Genomic DNA, 24,928 nt, shown 5'->3' with positions numbered 1-24,928 from the left:
AGGCTACGTGAGAGAAGCTGGAACCAATATTAATGGAAGGGTTTAATTCCACTGCTCAGCAGGTCGGCAGGGAACAGAAGCCAGTCTCACAATACGTCTTTTTTCCCGCCGTCTTTATGTATCCTTTCTAACAGGCACGTGCAACCCTGGCCACTCGGCCCTCCGGTCCGTAGCTCAGGGATCGTGCGTCACCTCATATTGTCGAATGTCTCTGTTCCCACATGTCCTTGTATTAGGAATGTGGCAAGTGGGGGTTGATCATACGTGGTTGTTGGTCATGTGTGTCCCAAGGGGACAATGACTTATCCATCAGCACATGAGAGGAAGAAGCTGCACGCCATGTCCCACACATACCGGCGTGGGGCCTCGGCGTCTGGACGCCAGCCCTGCAGCGTGGGCCGTCCGTGCCATCAGAGGTGTAGATGTCAGACTGAATTCAGAGGAAGCGCTCCGAGTGCAGCCTTGGAGCTTCTGGAATGCGTCAGGAAACAAAGGATGTTCTCACTTAAATGCACGAAACGCAGTTTGTTGGAACAAAAAGATGCAGATGGCGAATATTCATCTCAGCTGTGGAGGGGCTCCCACGCAACATCCGCAGGCTTTTATTTTGCTGTTTCACTTTGAGATCAAGCAGCCGTGAAGAAGTCTGCGCTGAGAATTAATTTGCCCGAACAATAGTTTGTCTCTGTGCTCTCCGGTGCTCCCCGCTCACCTCAGGGAGCGACAGCTCAGGTGAGAAAGTAACTTCAGTCCGACAGAGCCGATTTAAGATGGAAGCATTGCTCTGAGCTCCTGTCTGCGGCGGTTATCTCTGCTGGCTGCTCCCCCACCTCTCCGGCTCGTCACCAGTTCTCCTGTAATTACACATAATTGGTTTTCTGCAGCAAAAGTCATTCATGTGAATAATCCCTCATTTGTCTTGGTGAGGGAAAATTATGTTAAGATTACATAGATTTACACTTGACTGGAGCTCAGCACACGTTCAGGCCGCTGTGTGCGCTTCTGCTAAACCTGTTTTCAAATGACTCAAAACTAATCACACGTTCAATAAATCCTGATTCGGAGACTCTCGAGAGACAACATGGATGGAATGTTTTATTGAATCCTACTTCTGGGGGGAGGCAGGAGCTCTGCTGCATCGTGCGGCTATAAAGTTTAATTATGTTACATCTCTGAGCAAACGTAAGATAATCATCACATCTGGGGTTGTATTTCAGTTGCATAATAATTATACTTGGTTGTTTTTCAGGCAGAAAACTAGATTTACTCGATAATTATCAGAGAAATGGCGCTGGACCGTTGAACACAACCAATTGTTAAATTATTCAAACGCTCAGCGGGAAAAAACAAGGAGACAAACTTTGTTCTCGGCTGAGGTTTTAATCACGGTGAGGGGAAGAAACCCAGCAACAGGTGAGACAAGGAAACCCAGCAGAATCCATCAGGAGACGCTCCAGCTTTAGCGCGTTCACGTGACGTGACTGGGGGCTGAAAGGTTTTTAAACGCCGTTATGGAGGATCCACGTATGTCGTCAATCAAAAAGCAGCAACTATCGGACTGCAGATGCGTCACTGTCGTTCTCATGGACGACGGCAGGGGTCAGCCTGCTGGGGACGTCTTACCTTGGATGGACGAAGGCCGCAGGGCGCCGCAGCGGCTGAGCCGCCCGCGTCGGGTTTCGTGGTGAGGCTCTGCTCGTCACCGCCGCTGCTGGCGGGACAAAGAAGACATCTTGCAGCGGGTGGGGGTCGGTTCCTCCTCCGGTGTAGGGACTCAAGCCTTGACTTTGCCGGGCAACCATCATCCACCAGAGAAGCAGACGCTGTAAAACTAATTTAAAGTGTCTGGCCTGATTTTTTTATCGTCATTATTTTTCAAATATTTTCCTGGTAATAGAAAGGCTGGCGGTGAAGTTGAGCTGCTGTGACTTCTGAGGATGTTCGAGGAGATGTTCTTGTTGATTCACCCACTGATTTTCTGCTGTATTTACTTTCCATTTGCCAACAGCGGATTGAAGCAACACATCTCTGGCTTGCGTCACCACGAGGCGTTTGGTCCGTTCGCCAAAAACTGGGGGGCCTCGCGACACCGATTCATTGCAAGTTTTGGAGCTTAAGTTTCAACGGAGGCTGATAAAATAAATCACGTGAAAAAGTTGAAAGAGGACAAAAGTCAAAGAGCAGAGACGAATCAGGCAGACGATGACGGCTGATGTTCCTCTGATGGAAGCGAGACGCGGTTGTGTAAAAGCACGGTACTAGTTTGTAGTAATGGGTACTTCAACACCTCAAGTTGTACACGAGTCGGCTGTAATTGTATGCAATCACAGCCCAGGTCGTTGCATCTGCGTCTATCATCCCAGACTAAAGCGCCACGGACGGACGCCGTTCCTGCTGGTTTGCCGGAGCAGCAGGAGAACTCGCCCTTTGGTTCCTGAAAACTTGTTTGTTTTGAATTCGAAAGGTGGAAATTAGAGTAAAGAGTGAACAAACTGACGTGTTGGAGAAGAAGAAGAAGAAAAATCAGAGACAAACTTCAACCTCTCTGAGGACTCGTTGATGCTGACGATCGCTGGAGCGACGACCCGGAGGTCAAAGTTGACATGAATGTTAAAATATTCTAATAATCAGTCGAACTTCCTGAATAAGAATTGAGGGTCCAAGGATATCGAATTGTAGCAAAACAGGTGTGAGGTAAAATGTCAATATGAATGTCGGGCCTGTTTCTAGGTCACATGACCGGGCAGGTATCCAGAAATGTTATTCAAAGTTATGAAAGGTGTGTGATAGGCGTGATTCCTGCTTCCTGTATGTTCCCTCACTAACGCGTTCAAGTCAGCACCGACTTATTGATGGCGGTGGTGATGTGTCAAACACCGACTTATTGATGGCGGTGGTGATGTGTCAAACACCGACTTATTGATGGCGGTGGTGATGTGTCAAACACCGACTTATTGATGGCGGTGGTGATGTGTCAAACACCGACTTATTGATGGCGGTGGTGATGTGTCAAACACCGACTTATTGATGGCGGTGGTGATGTGTCAAACACCGACTTACTGATGGTCACCTGACTGCCAGCAGCGGCTGCGTTCAACCAGATTGGTGATCTTCATTCTCATCCCAGCGTTCCACTTACATTGCTGTTAATATGCCGCACATCAAAGTCGGACCAGGGACTGAAGACACGCCCTCATGACGTCACTCTGACGGCCTGCTGGCGTTCAACCTGAAACTACTTGAGGGGTTTTCTGAACTTTTTCTTGCAAAAAAAAAATAAGAAGAAGTAGTTGGTGGTAGAACTTCGCAGTACTACAGAGGAGTACACATGCATACTAGCCACTTCAACAGCGCGGCTAAGATTGGAATATTTACTCCGTCTGACTCAGATTAACGTCAGAATATTGAGGTGGCAACAGAGAGAAACAGAGACGAAGGAGCTGCGGCGAGAACGAGCGACTCCTCGTTACTCCGTTTGAATCTGGACTTGAATTAACTGTGTTTCGGCTTTGATGACATCATCTGGACACTTAAGCCAGTGTGAAAGTAAACCAGCGTGACTGCAGCAAAGCGGCTGAACAGTTTTATTTGTTCAGTCACATGTTGGTCTGCAGGATCAGCGAACATCAAAAGTAGTGAAACACTTCACGTTAACGAGAGCCGGGGAAGTCCGGTGCATAGTTGTGAGGTCAGACGAGAGCAAACGGGAACAACGGAACAAAAACCAAACCGTCACAGCAGGTAAACGTGTCGCCAGACAAACATCAACGTCACGGTCGAGGTCAAAGGTGACTGAAGTGGGTTTCACAGCTCATCAGCACAGTTGTGGCCACGTGCCAGTGGCGCCGAGCTCTTCCGCTGCATGAAAGCGAACAGAAGAAAACAACGGGAATGAAGATGCAATTTCACATTCGAGGACAAAAACGCCAATAAACGGGCGATCAGACGATTGAGTTGAGTTTCCTTCAAAGCGCGCGGCCCCAGGCCCACACGTGCCACTCACCCAGAGCTAACAGGGCACCATCTTCTTTTTAGACGACTTCTTTTTCTGGAAAATCGTGAAATTCATAAATTTACTTAGAAACATTTCAACATTCAAACTATGAGACTGAGAGCTTTTCTGACGAAGGATTTCAGGCTCTTTGGAAAACATCTGTTAAATTCCAGTGTTGACAAGTGTTTTTCAGGAATCGCCCCAAATGAACTCGTCTTCAAACAAATATTGAAATCTGGAGCCGTCAGCTGGCCGAAGCGCAGGACCACCAGATGTCTGGGGAAGCTCCGACTGAATGTGAGCATCGAGCCCGCAGCTGCTGGCTGAAACGGCTCCACGTTTGTTATCAGATTTCCTGATCGTCAGCCCCGTTTCTCCCTTTCCTCTGTGAGTCATGTGATCTTGTGATGTCATTGACCGGCTCGACTAGGAAAGCTGGAGAAACTGCAAAGGCGTTTTAAAGCGAGAACCAGCAGCTGTGCAGCTGTTCCTGGAGCAGCTGTCAGCGCCGGTGTCAGCCTCACCGTGGAAGCAGCGTTGGGAGCGGCGGCCTCTGGGTCCGACTCTGGCGCTCCCGGCGTCGCCTTCAGTTTTCTTTCTGCCAACAGAGCAACAGAACAGTGCTGCAACTTCCGTACATCTGCCCTGGAAATCAGTCAAATCTAATAACGGACAAGGTCTCACTCTTTTTCCTCGCAGGTGCGTCTCGGCCGGCAGCGGCGAGGCTTCCGGTCGTCCCCGCACCTTTGACAGGCCTTGTTTTTTTCTGTTTCTTCTTCTTCCCTTCCTCTGGCAGCAGAGACGAGGCCTCCGCAGGAAGTTTAGTGTCCTGCTGGCTCGCCACACCGCCGTCCGTCTCCTCACCGGTCCATGTCGTCGTCTTCTTCTTCTTCCCTTTTTTTGTCGGAGGAGGTTGGTTTTCTTTCGATGAATTTTCTTCCTGCTCCGTGTTCATTTTCATCTTTTTCTTCTTCTTTGGTATGTGGTCCTCCAAGGTGGCATCCTGCTCGGGCTGAGGGCTTTTGGGAGGTTTCCGTCGAGGAGTCTCGTCATGGCTCTGCTTCAGTCTGAAACGTGTTCAAGTCAAGGATTAAGTCTCCTCACTCTTCCTCTTCTATGCTGGTTTCTCAAAACTAAAGACTATTTTTTAACCAAAGTATGAAGTAGAAAGTACAGATAGTTGTGCTAAAATGTAGGGAGTTAAAAGGAAAAAGCTGTCTGAAAAACAAATAGTCAAGTCAAATACAGATACCTCAGAGATCTACTTCAGTACAGTATTTGTACTTCCCACCTCTGCTGCTCCTTTAAGTCTGGATGCCCCACATCGTCGATGTGAAGCCAGACTCCAAACAACAGTTTTTTCTTTCTAGTGCTCACAGATAAGAGTCCTGAGCCGCTGATGGTCGTCTCCCCCCTGCCGGGGTCTGGGACTCCAGGAGGCAGAGGACACGCACACTTAGCTCGACAACAAAAAGAGAGAATGTCCTGGCAGCACTGAACCAAACAGAGTACATTCGTTTGTTTTTTCAGCTCAAATCACTCGAGTTTTCAGACAATTTTGCTGCTTGTTTTTGCAAGTTTGCTACAGCCAACTGTAGCCGTTAGCTTTCAAGCTAAATGTACGCGGCCGGTTGTTTCTGCACTCTGAAATCACAAGGAAGTGATGCAAGAGGGAGAAAAAAACCTCTATGAGCACAAGCCACCTATTTGTGAGAACATTAAAAGCAAAGTATGTTTTTTTCAGTTGAGTTATTGCCTAAAGTTCTACAGGCTGCAGGAGGAATCAGATCAAACGCTCCACTGACTTCTTTCTGCCTGAGAGGTCTCTCATGTGGAGGCGCAGCCTCTTCCTCAGGCTGAGTTTCCTCCTGAGACGGTGTTTTTTTTTGGTGGAAGGGACCTGAGAAGAGTTGCCATCTTAGGAGAAAAGAGACCAAATGATAAAAGTATATCAGCCGTGTTCCTTTAGTCTGCTGATGTATAAAGACAAGGTATTGAAGTGAACTTCCATCTTGGAAAACCAGACCTCTGAACTCTACCTGTTGTCTCCAGTTTTGTTTTTGTGCCGCCGTCGCCCCCTGCTGGTGCCTCATCGCCCTGCACCTCCTCTTTCACCTCACCTTCCGTCCTCTTCTTTTTCTTCTTCTTCTTTTTCTCCCCAGCTGGACTCACATGATCCTCCACCTTTTGCTCCTCCTCCATTGCCCCTCCAACCACCTCCTCCTCCTCTACATCTCTCACGTTCTTCCTCTTCTTGATTTTACGTTCAGGCGCCGGGGCAGGCGTCCCCTCGTCCTTCTCTTCAACTTCATCTCTCTCCTTTTTCCGCTTCTTTGCTTTCCTCTTCTTTGATGAAGTGGTCGGAGACGCATCCTCCTCCTCCTCCTCTTCTTCTTTCGTCTGAACCTCCTCCACCGGCTCCTCCTGTCTGGGTTTGTCTTTCCTCTTCCTTTTGCTGGCGAGAGGCGTTTCAGCAGGTGCATCTCTCAGGGATGCGTCTGTGGTCGGACTATCTGCCGCTTTTCTGCTTTTCTTTTTCTTTCTTTTGGGAGTTTTGAAGGACTCAGCAGCCTCCCCTGGGAGCAATGAACTGGTTTCTCGCTCTGCTGCTTCACAGTCTTCGTCTGCGATGTTGAGGATGATGGAGACATCTGAGTCAGCTCGCTCTCCTGCAGCCGCCGCCGCCGCCTTTCCTGTCGCGGAACATGTTCTTTGTTCTTTGAATGTTGAGATAAAATTTTCAGAGTGATTGCGTAATTTGAAAAGATGTTTACTTGTTATCCTAGTTATGCAGAATAAGAGAACTTTCACAACCGAGTCATAGACGCATGTTACCGTCATCAGTGGCGTCTCGCTCGTCAGGCTCCGGAGGCGCTGTCAGCTCGCCGGCATCCATCTTTGAATGAACACACATTCACTCGATCATTATGGATGATTCATTTTATTCTAATTCTCTCGCTGATCCTGATCAAAATCAGTTTAAGATGTGGCTTAATTAATAGTTAATTAATGTTTAGTTTTTACAAGGCTGCTGAATAAGCGTCATTTAAGCATAATTAACCCTTTATTAACCATCGTTGTGACTAACATCCCCCAGTTTTCCATCCATCTTTGCTGTGACCTCCCAAATTAACATGAACGTCATTACTAAATAATTACAAATTAGTTAACTCACTGCTAACTAATGGATAACTAAGCATGAACAAACCTTCAATCTAAGGTATTCAACAAGAAACTTCTTGTTTGTTTATGTATCTTTTAGTTTATTCTGACTGATTCAATTCTAAATTTGGTTTCAGGTACCTTGGATTTCTCCTCTTTTTCTGCTTCCCCCTCTTCAGATGTGAGGTCACACTCAGGGTCTGGACACCGAGTTTTCGATCCTGCGAAACGACAGAAAGACCTTGTTTACATCTGGTATTTAATGTTTGCCTCACAACAGAAGTTGGCCTTTTCAACCCAGAGATTTCTGACATCGTTGTGTTCACACAGGGAGGGAAAAAAGACAAACTGAAGGTCACCGAGAGGCAGTGAAGCGGCTAAAGCTGTTGACCAGAATCAAGACAAGACGAAGCATGAAATGTCTGAAAGACAAGTTTATTGGAAGGAACAACCATGGCAGGATGACCACGGCGGGATGACCATGGCGGGATAATCATGGCGGGATGACCACGGCGGGATGACCACGGCAGGATGACCACGGAAGGATGACCACGGAAGGATGACCACGGCGGGGTAACCAAGCAGGATGACCACGGCGAGATGACCACGGAAGGATGACCACGGAAGGATGACCACGGAAGGATGACCACGGCGGGATGACCACGGCGGGATAACCACGGCGGGGTGACCACAGCGGGATAACCACGGCGGGATGACCACGGCGGGATGACCACGGCGGGATAACCACGGCGGGATGACCACGGCGGGATAACCACGGCGGGGTGACCACAGCGGGATGACCACGGCGGGATAACCACGGCGGGATGACCACGGCGGGGTGACCACGGCGGGATAACCACAGCGGGGTGACCACGGCGGGATAACCACGGCGGGATGACCACGGCGGGATAACCACGGCGGGATAACCACGGCGGGATGACCACGGCCCCATCCAGGGCAAATGAAACTACCAGCAGCAGCCCGTTAGCAGGTCGGCGCCTATGAGGTTCACACATTTAATGGTGTTTGTTCAGAGTTATTTAAGAAACAATGGACCGTTGTCTTGGTGCTGGGGGGGGGCCTTGTTAGCTGGGCTTGGCTGCCTGCAGTAATTTACTGGCATCTCAACAGGAGGGAGGGAGGGAGACTGAAGGCGGTCGGCTGAGAGAACCCAGCGTTCGTGAATACCAGGGACCAGGGGAACCGGGTCCTGGTTCCAGGAGCAGAGGCCTCATGGACTCTCAGATAGAAGAGAATTCCGAGAATGTTGGATTTTAAAAGTTAACTTTTCTGAAAGAGCAGGATCCGGGTGCAGCTGCAGGTTACTTGGTTACTTTTCCCAGAAGTAGCTGAGACAAACTTACGGCACAAAGATGCAAACAGATGTCTGACGATGTAGATGTACCTCCAGTTACTGCATGGCATTACTACATTATACTACCTCAGATGTTCACCTTACATTCCTCTCTGTTTCTCTCAACTATAGTTTTCAACATCTGTTTTCGTCTCCTCTTCCTCCTCCTCTCCTGACACCACACCCTTCACTACACCTGTGAAAATGGCCGACGTCCTCACCCTCTTTGAACACACCTGCCGACCAACGTTTGTGTCCATTCGCGCCACCTCTGTTGAAGAGTTAATGAATTAATGGCTGACAACGAATAAAACTTGGCTGTGCGAGCGTCTTGACCCTTTGCACCGCTCCAGGAATGTGCACTAACTCCCATCAGCTGTTCTGGAACCGAACCAACAGGTTCACCAGAACCTGCACTCATACCCTCAGCAGGTGCTAGCATGCGCTTTCATCCAGTTCATTCACACATTCATTCATATTCAGGCATCAGAAACTGGAAGGAGTCTTCAAAACACCTGTGGAGGAACCAACTGGCAACTAGACCCCCCCCCCCCCCCCCCCCCCAGCCACACGTGCCCCCTTTACTTCTGAAGCTGACCACTGCATCAAAATAACTACAACCGGGGTATTTTATGTCCCAGAAATGTGTCTTCATTTCACCGGAGCAGGGAAATATTCTGACCATGACATAGGAACTCAACTACAGCCCAGTCCTGCACCATTAACCACCTCCACCTCAGACTTCAAGCCTCAACTTTGCACTGCAGTACTGGACTTCATACCAGTCACCTTCACATTGCTCAGTTGTTGGTTTTTGTTGTTGTTGATGTTTTTAAAGCCATCACAAATTTCTGTGGAGACTCAATGTCAAATACTAGATAATAATAGAAAAGAGGGATTTCGCCCCAGATGCTCATCGCCATCACTTCACTTTTCTCCACCGGCTCTGACAAGCGTAACAGGACAGTGACGTGGTGGAAAACTCCCAGGCGGTTCTACTTCCCAGGGCTTTGGCAAGAACCCCTCAAATGATCCTTAAGTTCAAAGAAACAAAGTGCTGCCAAGAAAAAGGAAGAATGTCTGTTTGTACTCCAGAAACAAATGTTTCCTGAGTTAAAGGAGGAGCGATCCTAGCAGGCGACCCAGCGGATCTCTCAGGTACCAACACTTTATCTTTACTGAACTGGCCTTTTATGAGTGAAGCACATGTGGTCATGGAAAGGGTTCCTATGGCAACCAGAACCTGGTACGACCAGGATGGTCAGGAAGCCACAGAAGTTGAGCGTGTCCGCCGTAAATTGCATCCACATTTTCAACACATTCCACGATGTTCAGCAAATTTTTTTTTTCCCTGTTTCAACATTTTCATGCTCAAATTCCAAGATTCTGTCCCTGTTTTCCATGATGCAGAAATCATAAAACCCCACTGGTTTGATCCAGCAACACAATCCAGGCCTACCACAAGTTACTGGAGTCATGTTGGATAACTTGAAGTTGTGCTTCAGTAAATAACTTCAACTGGGTTTTATTTATTTTTGCCCTCTGTACTGCTATCACATTCTTTATGTCTTAAAGTCCATTTTGTCCTCTTTGAAATGAAATGAGAAAACCACATTTAAAGACTTGGAGACTCTTGTTTGGTCACTGGCTTGCAAAAAAGAGTTTCAGTGTATTTGTCCGGAAGCTGCCATGTAGGTTTGGATGTTCGTCTCTCTAAATCTGGTGATTCTGGCCTGCAGATTCCAGGAATTTGCAGGATCTGCTGCCCCCTACATTCACGCTTCAGACGTTTTTATTCAGAGTTGTGTGATTAAAGGCATTCACGTCTTCCAAACTTATAAACCTTCATGTGCAGCTTTCTTTTAATGTCCCACTGCGAGACACAACTTTACTGGGAGCTTTCATCTGCAGCCACTTCAAACCTGCTCGAGGCCTCGCGGCAGCTTCTTCACAACACCTTGTGAGTCTTGTCAGTGCAGTGACAAAGAGTCAGGAAAGATGCCATACATAACATGTAAAGAACCACACAAAGATTGGTCCTTCATACCTGCAGGGGGCGGGGCTTCGCCCTCCGCCGGCTGGTCATTGGTCTCCTGAGCTGTCGGGGACGCGGCGGCGGGCTCAGCCTGGCGAGTCTTCTGCAGGGGGAGACGACAAGTCAACAACAGTCTCTGACACCAGACGCGGTCGGTAAAAACACACCGTGAGTGGCATCTCTTCAGGTACGAAACGGCGACGAGAACGAGTAGAAGAAGAACACGCCACTTATCTCCAGTGATGCAATAATACTTCTGCCCTCTTACTGAAACTACAACTGCCCCCAGCCACACTCCACACTGCACCTCCTCGTGTTCGGCGCAGTCGCCGGACACTTTTGTGGGAGACGCAGCCTCTGTTTGATTGACAGCTGCCTCCTCTGATGCAGATTTCTCATCGGTGATGTCTGACGCCTCTGTGGCAGCTTCTGACTCCTGGAGGAGGCAAAAAAACCAGAGATGAAGACCTCGCATTCGCTGCCAGGTCTTACACATACGCGGAGATCAGCTCTTAAATGTTGACGTACCATTAAAATACAACTCAGCTGCGACAAAGGAAGAAGCTTTCTTCCTTCAGACACACTGGGGAGTCCCAGCCAGCGCGGTGGGACGGCAGCGCCACACGAGACGCCGACACTGCTGTGTTAGACGTCACACCTCTGATTTCAGAACGTCGGCGTGCTATCTAAGAATCACACACTGAGGTGGCATCGCTGGGGCTTTGTTGGGTTCAGGGGACAAAAGCAAAGCTGGAAAGGTACGAATTCTTCTGAGCAGCAGAAGCTCTGCAACCGACGCAGATCACCAAGGAACTCCTGCAGCACAATCAGTGTCTTTATCTCTCCTGATTTGTCTGATGCTCTTTGAAAGTGATGAAAAGTTGCACTCAACAAATTCCATCTAAATGTGTTGCTTATGGTACTCTAATAATAATAATAACAACTTCATTGATATTGCAGGTTTTACAAGGGGCTCTACGGAGCAGAGGGCCGACACACGGCCAGGAGGAACAAGCTACAACAGCTACGACTACCGGACGGGACAGCATTTAGCTCACTCGTTTCCAGTCGTCAGTCCTGGGTCCAGTATGCTGTCATGATAACAATTTTTGTAGATCTATTAATGATCTAATATTCTGAGCATGAAGAACACAATACAGATGCAGCCTTTTATCATTTCATGCAGTTTCATGGTTCCACCCTCAGAAACGCAACAACGATGGGTAACGTCGAAGCGCTGATCTGCTCGTCAGTGCTACTCTGAAAACAAACACACAAAACCTCTCTGTTGCCATTCTGAAAACAGTATTTTCCAACGAGTGAGGACGCTGCTCATCTATGGCGATGCTCCTCCTGCACCTTCATGCTAAAGACAGACAAAACCCTGGTTGGTGCTTGAGCTCTGGGTTTGCCTCCCTGTGTTTGACTCTGCCCTCAGTTTTCGGTGGTTTGAATGCTCAACTGTGGTGCAGCAGCTTATTTAGCTCCTGAAGCCAGCAGATAACAACCAGCACGCTGACATGCTACGAGGGGTAGAGCCTGACCCTGTTTGCTAGTTGCCTCCTGGAAGCTAAAGTGCACAAACAATCTGAACCAGCCAGCGTTGATCCTCGACAAAATGAGTTTCAGATGTGTGAGGGGAAAGAGGCTCGCAGCGCCAGCAATCACCAATTACTTCTGTTTTTATAGATTTGAAACCAGAGTTCCATATCTGATCACATGAAGAGCAGTCCGCTGGAGAACATACTAGAAAATTTGCTGTCGAGCAAAAAGACGTCGGGTGAATGACGAGCAGAGACAGCAGCAGCATCCCACTCTGATAATTAAAGCCATATGACACCTGCATATGAAAAAATGTTACAACGTAAAGATTGTGTTCCAGTTTTCATGTTCTGGGGGGAGGAGCTCACCGCCGCACGGCCAGGATTCCCCCTCAGGTCACTAACCTGCTTTGGCTCAGTCAAACTGATCCCGGCTGGATCTGGAGCCTCCGGCTGGTCAGAGATCTGATCAGAGGCAGCTTGGCCACGGGTGCTCACGGCGGGTTCAGCCACCTCCTCGGAGTCGGAGCTGGAGCTTTCTGCTCCATTAAGTCCCTCAACCGAGACTTCAGCTGGAGCTGACTGCAAAACACAAGCAGGCAGTGTAAAACAGCAAGCATGGCTAACAACTTTCCTCTTTTCTTAGCCAAATGAGACCCAATTAAATAAGTTTCAGCATCTTTTTACTGCTAACTGAAGTGGAATTGGAACAGAAACATCTCAAGTTTTCTCAGAGCAAACAAATCCCAAGAAAAGATCAGAACTAATAATACTTTCTGGATACCCAGCCTGTCTGTGGCAGCTCTAAGCCCATCGCTCTCCTGAAAAACCCAAGAGAAATGATCCACAGATGTAGAACTTTATCTGAGACCTGACATCCCTCCCAGGACAAACCTTGGGCTGCTGGCACGTTCTTGCTCAGGTCTTAACTGCAACTGCAAGCAGCGACGGGTCTCACGCACCCCCGCGTGTCCAAGTGGGAAGGAGGCGACAAATGATAATATCTGGATATTACAGGAAGGACCAGAGTCAAACATGCGCTGTGGAGCACACGTCACTTCCTGTATTCGCTAGGTGGCGCTAGAGAACACACACCTCACCTCGCCATGGCAACGCCAGGTTCTCATGATGTTCCTGACCACGTTTGAGATGATCTGGTCGAGCCACCCAGGAGAAATACTTCCAGATATGAATAAGAAAAAACCAAATCAGACTTTTCCTGCTGCCACCAGGTGGCACTGCGACTCATCTGCCTCAAAATGTAATGGTTTCTTCTTCAGCTCATTCTACACGTCTCCACCAAATTTGGTGGAAGTCTACCTCATAGTTTTGCGTAGTTCTGCTGACAGTCAAACAAATACCGCCAAAACCATGACCTTGGCGGCGGTGATAAAACAGAAATGATTTTTTTTTTTGGACAAAAGCCTTGAGGGGCACATACTTGAGGGGCTTGTTAGTAATACAGCTGCAGGTTTTGGTGTAAAGAAAATCAGCTGCAGAGTGTGTTCATGAAAATGATGCAGCTTGTTCAGTGGCGTGAGCCGACCTAATACCACCCGCTAAGAGTGAAGCGAGGAATCAATGGGCAACAGAATGGTTTCCCACAAACCGCTTTAAAACAGATGATGTCTAAATATACTTGGCAGACTGTAATAATCACGTCCTGTGCACGCCGGCCAGGTCGACTTTTATTATCTGGAAGCAGGAGAACAAAAACGTAAACGTCTGCTTTTAATCACGTCCAGCAGAAACATCTCTGCTCTGTAATAAATCAGCGCAGGATTGTGCTACTCTGAGATATAAATCTGTAAAAAGTAAAACTCTTCTGCTGTCAGACACAAAAGAGAGAAAACAGGATGCCCGGATTTTAACACACGCGATTCGTCTCGGAAGATTATCGTCCTGTCAAACACAAAGTTTCTGTCCAAACAACATCGTCTTCTGCATCACTGGTCCGACATAAAAGACCAGACAAGACTCGGATATTCACTCACTTGAAACAACAACAGAGCAAAGTAACACAAACCAGCAGATACACGGCAGATACGTAGGTACGAAATGTGTCTGTGAGTATTTCAGAGACATAAAAACAACACTGCAGCTACTGTCCATCTACACACACATTATCACAGTGACTGGACCGCAGTTATGTGAGCGAGAGAATGTGTGAGTGTGTGTGTGTGTGTGTGTGTGTGTGTGTGTGTGTGTGTGTTTGTGGTTTCTCACTGCTGTTAAATGTTCAGGAATACGTCTGCTTAGTTTGAGATCCTGGAGTGTGATATTTAAATCGCACTCGTACTTCAGGTTTATGCAATCAGCTTTCAAAATCAGACAAAATGAGAACATGAATACAGAGATAAAGATCAAAGTGTTAACATTGAATTAAAAACAACCACCTGGCGGCAAAGTTGCTCTTAGCTGAGCTTCAGGTTGAGGCAAAGCTGGTAAGACTGACATTCTCTCCACCGTTTCCAGGCTTTACACTCATTGTGCACGTCTCTGTAGGCAGAGTGAAATAGGTACCCGTGTAATTTGGTGTGCACTTGTATTCTGATCATTACGGTAGATGCTAAGGCGATGGCATCCAAGGTGGGAATGTTGGATCTTTGTGATTATCAGGGCAAAAAGAATTCATGATCCAAAGTTCGGCGTGAGTGTTATATTGTGTTTATGTGGCGTCTCCTCACCTCTTGCTGGGATTTGGTTCCCTCCCCCTCCTCCTCCTCCTCTCCCCCCTCCTCATCTTCTTCCCCCTCTCCCTCCTCCTCTTCCTCCACCCCTTCCTCCTCCTCCTCTTCTTTTTCTGCTGCACTGCCAGATGAGTCGCAGCTCTTGTTGTCCAAGTTTTTTGTTTTAGTTGCAGGATCCAGCAGCTGCTCAGAGACGTCGGCATGAGGTGACTCACCAACATCTGTCATGGGCTCTGAAGCAGAGGAGCCCATGGATATGATGGTTAATATCAGTTAGTACAAAAGGAACAAAACTATACGTGACGTCATCACATCAAGTACATCTATGCCTCCCCATTTAAGGACCAGATCCAGCAGTCAGGGAGGAGAACTCACCCAGCGGAGGTTTGGCATCCACGTGGTCCTCCGAGTTGCAGGCGAGTTTCCTGACCGCATCGTCGTCTTCCTCGCTGGTGGCGGGTTCTGGTTTGATGCCCTGCTTCTTGAAACTGGTGGCATCCTCTGCCTCCTGCTTGGCATGCTGGGCGAGCGAGCACAGCCTTCTCACACACGCACGCACGCACGCACGCACACACACACACAGAGGAAATATGGTTATTTTCCAGAGCGGAAAAGAAGACAGATGCTCTTCCTGAAAGCTGAGGCCCAAAGAGACCTGCTGGTTAGCTTAGCACACTGAACGCTAGCATACAACCTCCATCATCATTTGTCTTCATTAATAGAAGTACGGTTGAGCAAAACACTCGCTATGAACTTAGAAGTAGAAAACATTCCACTTTCAGAATCAGAGACATAGGCGGCACTACTTTCCTGCCTGGGCGCAGTGATATGACGCAGAACCTCAAAACTTTAGAATAAACCAACCACATCATGGCTGACTTTGTCAGAGAGGATGCAGAGGATTAGTTCTTTAACAAACCGAGACCCTGATCTATTTGATGGCTTTTTAAGAGGGTATGCTAACACTTCCCACCCACTACCAGTCATTGTGCTAAGCTAACTAGCGTGGGTCACAGCACCCTAACGCAGCACAGAAGAGGGGGGTGCATCAATCATCTTGTCCGGCTCTGAGGACAATGGACAATGTGTACGTTTCCCAAATTTTTGGCATGTTGCTTTAGAAAATTCAGGTATTTTTCAGCCTGGGCTCTACTTTTCCATGTGTTTAGGTCAAAATGATTGATAGGAACCAAAACAAATTGAATAGTTGGGAAGGAATGCGTCCGATGTATTTGTCAGACCTCGTGGACACATACGGTGAGTTCTGGAGCAACTCTGACATGAAGTCTTGAGCACACAACACAAGTCTGAGACTTTATGACCCCCTCCAGTCCTCTCCATCCTGCGGTCGGGTGCGTGAGCTCCACCGTGCAGAACGACGTTGATAGAATTTGACAGAAGAGTTTTCACATTCATCTGCTGGGAGTGGAAAGATTCTCTGTGCCCAACTTCTGAGTGTACCTGCGAGCATAATTTAGCCGTTGGAAGGCTAATAACAGTACAACTCCTAAAACTGCTCAGCAGGATCATGATTCAGCCATTCTTGATGTGCGTATTGCATACAAATGAACTACAATACTTGAGGCCGATGGAGCTGAAAAAGACAGCATAATAAATGACGAATATGTATCCATTTATTTGTGTTTATTTATCAGTGAGGCAGAGGAAGATTGTAATTTTGAGGATTTCCAGAAGAAATCAAATTTGGTGGAGAAAATATCTCAAAATGATACAAAAGCAGCTTCTCTAGTCCACCTGTGTCCTGAGGAAACTCCCTGTCATGTGTTTTCCAGAACACACACACACACACACACACACACACACACACACACACACACACACACACACACACACACACACACACAGGTGCTTATGATCAAGACTGTCTAATATCGGGGTCAACGCGTCACATTTTCACTGACCAGATTATTTTCGTGTAATATTAATTGTGGTAAATCAAGCCCATGAGGTAATGTCATCAATTCATTCATTCATCAGCTGCACATTTAATCCTTTTCAGGGTGGCAGGGATTTGAAGCAGGTCCCAGAATGCACCGGGCAGAAAGCCAGGCAGTCTCTCACAATCTCTCTCACACACACACACACACAATGAGCTGCATCCTGTTCAGATCCCTTTAAGCTGCGTGTCTGAGGACTGAGCGAACTGCTGAGCCATCATCATTCCAAAATGCAAAGTCATAATATCCAGTGATGATGATGATGAAGAGGAGGAGGAGGAGGAGGAGGAACAAACTCAGTCTGGATCCTTCATCCAGCCCTGGTTCCACGTTGCCGTCGAGGGTTCTGATGGAGGATCCAGACTCAGCTCTAAAGGCTGCAGTTAGCGGTGCTGGTGAACTCTATTGGGTCTCACTGATAGCTGAAGCAAATACTTTGACCATGAGAACATATGAGAAACTGACCCCCCAAAAAGCAAATCCGACAACGACCGTCACACCAGATCACGGCCTCCCTCAAACAGACTCAGTAGGAACAGAACCTGGTGGGTCTCCCTCAGCTTGTTTTATCCTCCACAGGAAGGTTTTGGCTGCTCGGTGAGTCTGAGCAGGTGTTTCCTCTGGTCAGGTGTGCTGCACATTTGCATTTCATATTTCAAATATGGCAGAGAGCTTTGACCTGAACCACACCTGAACCGGCTCACTCCGGTGGCGTGTCTGTCTCCAAAAATCAACCGTGCTACCAAAAATGATCTCCAAATAAACTCAAACTACCACTGTAAAAACGCCTGAATTCTTCTGGAATATTTCCTGGGAAAACAGAAAAGTTTCACCAAAAAGCTCAGCCTCCGGTGCAGATCTGAACCTGGCATTAATGGGTTAATCCCGGAACGGTTCCACTGGAGTCGGTCCAGTAGTTTCTGTGTGACCCGGCTGACACACAAGCGTGTAAATAAACCGTCTGACAGAGGTAAGGATGAGAAGTAAACGGGATGAGAGGACTGAAACTCTAACGCTCACTAATTTGGGGTAAATACAAGCTTCTTCATAATCATAGTTGGCCCACGTCCAGCTGAACCCCTCCACCAGCGGCGAGGGGGAGGACTTACTTCATCCAGCCTGTGTAGATGTCGTGCAGGTTCGAACTCTCCTTCGGCGTTTCCACCTACAAACACAAACGCATTCACGCAGTCAGATGATGATCGCATTGCAGGAGCCACAGTAATTCCTTTAAAAATGAGCGGAAAATTGATCAATAAAGCACATTTTAACACATTCAACTTCCTCCATTCGGGTTGAATCTACGACCGCGTGGCTGGAGAACATTCCTCCTACCCTTGGATTCCCAGACTGAAGCACACACTTTTTACAAATCCTCGATCAGAAATAAACAAGTGTTTTATGTTTGTCAAACTCAGTGACTCAGGAGGCGCGGACACCGTCAGAGGACGCAGCGCAGCGGCTGAAGAGCCGACTGTCACAACAATCCAGTGAAGGTCTGACAAGCCTAGCCAGTGGTGGAGTTAGCCTAGCCAGTGGTGGAGTTAGCCTAGCCAGTGGTGGAGTTAGCCTAGCCAGTGGTGGAGTTAGCCTAGCCAGTGGTGGAGTTAGCTTAGCTAGGGGTTGAGTTAGTCTAGCTACTTATGGAGTAAGTCGAGCCACTTGTGGAGTTAGCCTAGCCACTTTTAGAGCTAGCCTTGCCACTGGTAAAGTTAGCGTAGCCACTAATGGAGTTAGCCTAGCTGCTAGTGGAGTTAGCCAGGCCAGTGGTGCAGCTAAGGCAGCTAATGTCAAGTTCCCCAGTCTGGATAAATCAATAAGAAGTCGCTCTTATTGTGGCATAACTGGTGTGCATCATTGTTTTTTTGGATGAATTAGAGGACGACTAAAAGTAAATAATGTTGATGTAAAAAATGTTAATCATAATAAAGTCTCAATGTAACAGGCCAGCTTTTGTTTGCTAGACGTCCTTTTTAGAACCTCTTTCAAACCTGGCACATCTTGTCAGGCTTGATCATGAGGAGGAGGCCCAAAGTAGGACCATGAATCTTTCAGGGGGTTCAAGACAGGGATCCACTGCTCTAGACACACATTCCAAGGGAAAACGGGGGATAGGGAGCTTTCCGGTCGTGCGCTTTGATGCAGCACGCTACCGGAAATGAATCCACATGCAGGAACATGCAGGACTGACAGAGTGAGGGATCACGCGTCCTCCGTGACCTCCTACGACTAAACTGTGACACTGGCCGGGGACATTTTCATCCGCATGTGGTCGAACTTAAAACTCTTGTCAGCATATTTTTAACCAACGAGCGTGACACCTCAAACTGTCCCACAACAGACACATTTAGAAGCACGAGAAAATCACAAAAACAAAAAGAGAGAGAGGAAGAAAAATAAAGTTAGTTTACTGCTGAAAGTGTGAACGGACAACAAGGAGACTTCTCTCATTTCAAGGAAAACTGGAAAAAAGGATTGATATTAAATCCAAACACAGGTTCCTCATCATATAAAATATGATAAGATATAAACAGACACGCATCCGGGAAGCAACCTGCACACCACAAGCAGACCGGAGCTGCACGTCATCTTCTTCCTGCATTGTTTGTTCATCACAACAGCAGAAGATGAGCCAGACAGAACCGATGGATCATGAGAAACTCCTGAAACCTCTGAGACAAATTCCAATATTTGCAGGTGCCGGTGAGATCTCTTTGGTAACCATGAAAAGACGCTGAAGTGTCTCCTTTATTTTGCTGTTCCACCAAACATTGCTCGTCGTTTATGGAGCTCTTTAATTCGGACTTCGAATTTTAAATCTCTGAACCCGAGGCGGGTGCGCGTGGAGGGAGGGTGCGTGCGTGCGTGCGCGCGCGGCAGCGGGCGTGTGTTCGCATGCTCACGCGCCTCCTGTAACATAATGTTCCTTTCCACGCAGGAGGCCCGGACACGCAGCCATGTGCTCCCGCACTAACACGCTTGACCCGCAGCCTCCAACACGGATTTATATTTAATTTATTCACTTATATAACGTGAACGGCTCACGAGCCACCGAGATGGAGCAGCACGGGAATGAACCGGACCGACACACACACACACACACACACACACACACACACACACACACACACACACACACACACACACACACACAGAGAGAGAGAGAGAGAGAGAGAGGGAAGCAGGCTGAGATGAGGAATAAACGCACCGAACTTCTTACCTGGGTTACGTGCTTTTCCAGCACCTTCGCAGCTCTCCGGTAGCCGTTCACCTTCAGGTGCTGGAAGATAAGGAAGAGCAGCGCGTCGTCTTCCTCCGAGGCCATGTTGTCCCGCCGGGCACCGACAGACACGACTGGGGAAGGAGGACAAAAGTGAAATATTATTAAGGACTTATTCACACATCAGTACATGCTCGCTATTCAGCGTGCGTCCATGACTGGGCTGACGACGCCCCCCCTCGAAAGGCAGCATGGGAAATGGAGTATTCCAGCGAGAAGCACCCTTGGACTATTCCCTGCTTGTGATGCATTTCGGTGTATTAATACTATTATTAACAATGGGAATATGTATATTATTTATATTGTAAGCGAATTATTTGTCAATATTTTAATTTTATTCAATAATTGATTCTGTCAAACGCACCGATCACACAAGTAACAGATGTAAACGTGTCAGATTGGAGCATAAATGCTCATTTACATCCTCACTTTGACAAAATCTATTCATATAAATACACAAATAAATAATAAAAAGTTACAGAACAGAGCTGGTCCAAACCAGAGTCCGGAAGAGTGAGTCCATCCTGGGACGGTCCGAGGTACAGAACCTCAGGCTACACGACAAGCTAACTGTATTAGCGTCACAGTGTCAAGAGCAAGACTCCATCCAAACCCTTGTTTTGTCAAGTCCAAAAGAGCAAAATACTTTAAAATACTTTTTTCATCATTAAAATATACTTTTTGTCTGAGTTTAAAATGATTAAAAATGTCTGAATGAGTTCATAAAGATCAAACTGGTACTACAGGCCTCTTGGTGTGTGATCCAGGGTGTTGGAGGTGGCACTTCCAGCAGGGGACCCTCCCTTCCCTCTGCCTGGCCACATGGAGCGGCTGGATGTGTGGAGCAGCTCCCTAGATGGACCCAGAGGAGCTTCTCAGGTACCAGCCCCACTCCCGAAGAAACCCTTTACAGCCCCTTGTGTTCTGTGCCGTTCTCCCGGCCATGACCAGCATTTCAGGACCTGAGGAGAGAGCAGCAATGGAGAACGTCAGGCTGGGAGCAAGTGGAACATCTGGAGAAGAGCAGGAGTCGCCTCATCTGGAGGCGCTGAGATGAGAAGGAAGAAATGAAGGAACGTATGAAGATACGGAAACGCGTATCTCATCAATTTATAGTAGGACTGCCGTCTTCTCCTCCTGGTTTTGGTGTTCTAGTATCCTTATTGAGATATTTTCAGCAGGTATCGTATGACGAGACACCTCGAATGTGGCGAAGAACTTGACGCCGGTGGCGTAACACAAGAGGAGAGTAGCACCAACAAGAGTGATGACACGGAGGAAAAAGGGAACCAGCTCCGACTGAATAAAATCAAATGTCTAATCAGAACATTCAGTCAAACAAGGACACTTGCTGTCGTGAACATGAAAGGAAACACATGCTGCACGTTTGGAGTGGCGCAACGAGCTGAATCTGCTCTGCTCTTTTCTGAAGGTTTGGCAAAACATGAGACGTCCAAACCAAAACAAACACGCTCATCCACAGCCACCGTGAAGACATTCCTTGAAAGCCCGTGACAAGGATTCAACACCAAACAGTTCTCACAGCGAAGGCACTTCAGTGACTTGCTTTTGTAGAGGAAAAAAAAGACATTTAAAGGCTAAAATTGTAGATTTGGTGTGGTTGAACAAATGCTCCTCCTCTAAAAGAGCTACAAGATCTGGCAGCGTTCCTCCTGGAGTTCCTCACTGCCAGTGAATCCGGCTTTAATAAATCACACACCAGCTCTTTCAACATGTTTGTTGGAAACTTGGAGAGGTTTGTAGCGCTGGTCAGGGCGGCGCTCCAGCACAGTTATGGAGTCCAGAGTGTTTGCATTATTCAAATAAAGTGAAAAATGTTTGGAATAATACGACTCAGGAGAAGCAGATTAGAGAAGAAGTCCTAGCAGCATGTCAGCAGTGGTTTTACGTCTGTCTGTCTGTCTGCTTCATTTACAGGTCAGTAATGAGGGTGATCCATCATCCATCCATCCATCATCCAGGTACAAACGACGGGATTGGTTCCTGAGGCTGGCTGCATCATCACTAATCCCTCAAACCAACGTGCCAACAGATAAAACGTGTAACACCTTTGATTCCAGTTACTCTGCTTCTCACTGATATGAGAGTCTCCTCCAGGACTTCCCGTGTCGTCCAACTCTACCTTCCCCCCAGGGCGGGGGGCCAGGTGGGTTTAGGAGTTCCTCGAGGAGCTCCTTCCAGCACCCGACCACGTCCAAGACAAACAGGGGACCAGATGATTAAACTTCAAGCTCTCTGGCCTGCCGCTCTGCTCTGCTCCGCTGTACCTATAAATTATCCACCACTCAGATGCCGTGTTGGTTGTGGCCCTGGGTGACCAGCACCGCCCGAGGCAAATAAATACCACGAGCAGGCTGTTTCTCCCATTTCCCCCTTCAGCGGTTGCAGCAATAATACTACATTACCAGTACTTTGTGTAGTATTCTGAGTTATGATGTCCTCTTCTCCACGTCCCCTCCAGGCTGTACAATCCCGTGATGCAACACCGTAACAGTGAAGCACAGCTTTGGAATTTCTGCTGACACCAGACTTCAGCTGACGCTTCCTGATGTCGGCGTCGACGGTGCCCAGTATAAATATATATCGACCCAGTATATTGGCCCAGTATAAATATATATCGACCCAGTATATTGGCCCAGTATAAATATATATCGACCCAGTATATTGGCCCAGTATAAATATATATCGGCCCAATATAAATATATATCGACCCAGTATATTGGCCCAGTATAAATATATATCGACCCAGTATATTGGCCCAGTATAAAAATATATCGGCCCAGTATATTGGCCCAGTATAAATATATATCGACCCAGTATATTGGCCCAGTATAAATATATATCGACCCAGTATATTGGCCCAGTATAAATATACATCGGCCCAGTATATTGGCCAAGTATAAATATACATCGGCCCAGTATATTGGCCCAGTATAAATATACAGTATATCAACCCAATATATTGGCCCAGAATAAATATATATCGACCCAGTATATTGGCCCAGTATAAATATATATCGACCCAGTATATTGGCCCAGTATAAATATATATCGACCCAGTATATTGGCCCAGTATAAATATATATCGACCCAGTATATTGGCCCAGTATAAATATATATCGGCCCAGTATATTGGCCCAGTATAAATATATATCGGCCCAGTATATTGGCCCAGTATAAATATATATCGGCCCAGTATATTGGCCCAGTATAAAAATATATCGGCCCAGTATATTGGCCCAGTATGAATATATATCGGCCCAGTATGAATATGTATCGGCCCAGTATAAATATATATCGGCCCAGTATATTGGCCCAGTATAAAAATATATCGGCCCAGTATGAATATATATCGGCCCAGTACGAATATGTATGGCCCAGTATAAATATATATCAGCCCAGTATGAATATGTATCGGCCCAGTATGAATATGTATCGGCCCAGTATGAATATGTATCGGCCCAGTATAAATATGTATCGGCCCAGTATGGATATATATCGGCCCAGTATGAATATATTGGCCCAGTATGAATATATCGGCCCAGTATAAATATGTATCGTCCCAGTATGAATCTATATCGGCCCAGTATGAATATATTGGCCCAGTATGAATATATCGGCCCAGTATAAATATGTATCGGCCCAGTATGAATCTATATCGGCCCAGTATGAATCTATATCGGCCCAGTATGGATATATATCGGCCCAGTATGAATCTATATCGGCCCAGTATGGATATATATCGGCCCAGTATGAATCTATATCGGCCCAGTATGAATCTATATCGGCCCAGTATGGATATATATCGGCCCAGTATGAATCTATATCGGCCCAGTATGAATCTATATCGGCCCAGTATGAATCTATATCGGCCCAGTATGGATATATATCGGCCCAGTATGGATATATATCGGCCCAGTATGAATATATATCGGCCCAGTATGAATATATTGGCCCAGTATGAATATATCGGCCCAGTATAAATATGTATCGGCCCAGTAAGGATATATATCGGCCCAGTATGAATCTATATCGGCCCAGTATGAATATATCGGCCCAGTATGAATGTATCGGCCCAGTATGGATATATATCGGCCCAGTATGAATATATTGGCCCAGTATGAATATATTGGCCCAGTATGAATGTATCGGCCCAGTATAAATATGTATCGGCCCAGTATGGATATATATCGGCCCAGTATGGATATATATCGGCCCAGTATGAATCTATATCGGCCCAGTATGAATCTATATCGGCCCAGTATGGATATATATCGGCCCAGTATGAATCTATATCGGCCCAGTATGGATATATATCGGCCCAGTATGAATCTATACAGTATTATTCATTGTTGTGTAAATGTGCTTTTTCCTCTACTTCTACTTTTGGCAGCTCACAAGTGTTGCGACCCCTCACTTTTTAAAATGATTTTACATGATTGACTCTTGATGGTTCCGTGCTTCTCCTCTTCCTGAGTCACGGTCCCCCCACGGCGCGGCTCCACGTGCTGCCTCCGTCTCTCCTAATGAATCGGACTCATTTCCGATCTCTCCCCGCTTATCTGGATCTCTCACTCGGAGTGAAATTCCTGGTTCTGCGGGAGCGCCAGCTGGCTGCTCCGCACTCACACTCGGCTGATGTTGTTACCGTGGAAACACCACAACCGGAGCACGGCTCCGTGATTCCGGCGACACGAACAGAATTAAATGAATGAATTTGAGAAGAAAACCAAAGAGATAAAAACCCACCACATCAGTAAGGTGACGTACATGACCGCTACTTCAGAAGTGTCAAAGAATAACTCCTTTATCGCCTTTTTTACTCCCTCCTCCCGGGTCAAGTCTCCCACATAGAGTCCAGGAAACAGGATGTACATGAAGTCAGCTTTCAAA

At 47.1% G+C, this 24,928-nt stretch overlaps 1 protein-coding gene across 1 annotated transcript; it reads right to left on the bottom strand.

Annotated features, from left to right (window-relative positions):
- Nucleotides 1-3,570: 3,570 nt before the first annotated feature.
- LOC147262113 (uncharacterized) lies at nt 3,571-24,897 on the bottom strand. The gene is made up of 17 exons (XM_086205094.1): nt 24,785-24,897; nt 20,763-20,976; nt 19,955-20,088; nt 17,844-17,899; nt 15,152-15,315; nt 14,774-15,009; nt 12,492-12,668; nt 10,814-10,981; nt 10,558-10,648; nt 7,298-7,377; nt 6,830-6,890; nt 6,034-6,711; nt 5,800-5,911; nt 4,679-5,061; nt 4,519-4,592; nt 4,004-4,048; nt 3,571-3,858 (listed from the first exon to the last, which is right to left on the bottom strand). The coding sequence occupies exons 2-16, from the start codon at nt 20,836-20,838 to the stop codon at nt 4,010-4,012; spliced, it is 2,529 nt and encodes an 842-aa protein (XP_086061220.1). The 5' UTR covers nt 20,839-20,976; nt 24,785-24,897; the 3' UTR covers nt 3,571-3,858; nt 4,004-4,009.
- Nucleotides 24,898-24,928: the final 31 nt, after the last annotated feature.

This window comes from Aulostomus chinensis, chromosome 5 (assembly GCF_037954235.1).
Source record: "Aulostomus chinensis isolate RoL2024-O1b breed Wild chromosome 5, RoL_Achi_v1.0, whole genome shotgun sequence".
Taxonomy (NCBI): domain Eukaryota; kingdom Metazoa; phylum Chordata; class Actinopteri; order Syngnathiformes; family Aulostomidae; genus Aulostomus; species Aulostomus chinensis.
This window is presented reverse-complemented; position numbering and strand designations above follow the sequence as displayed.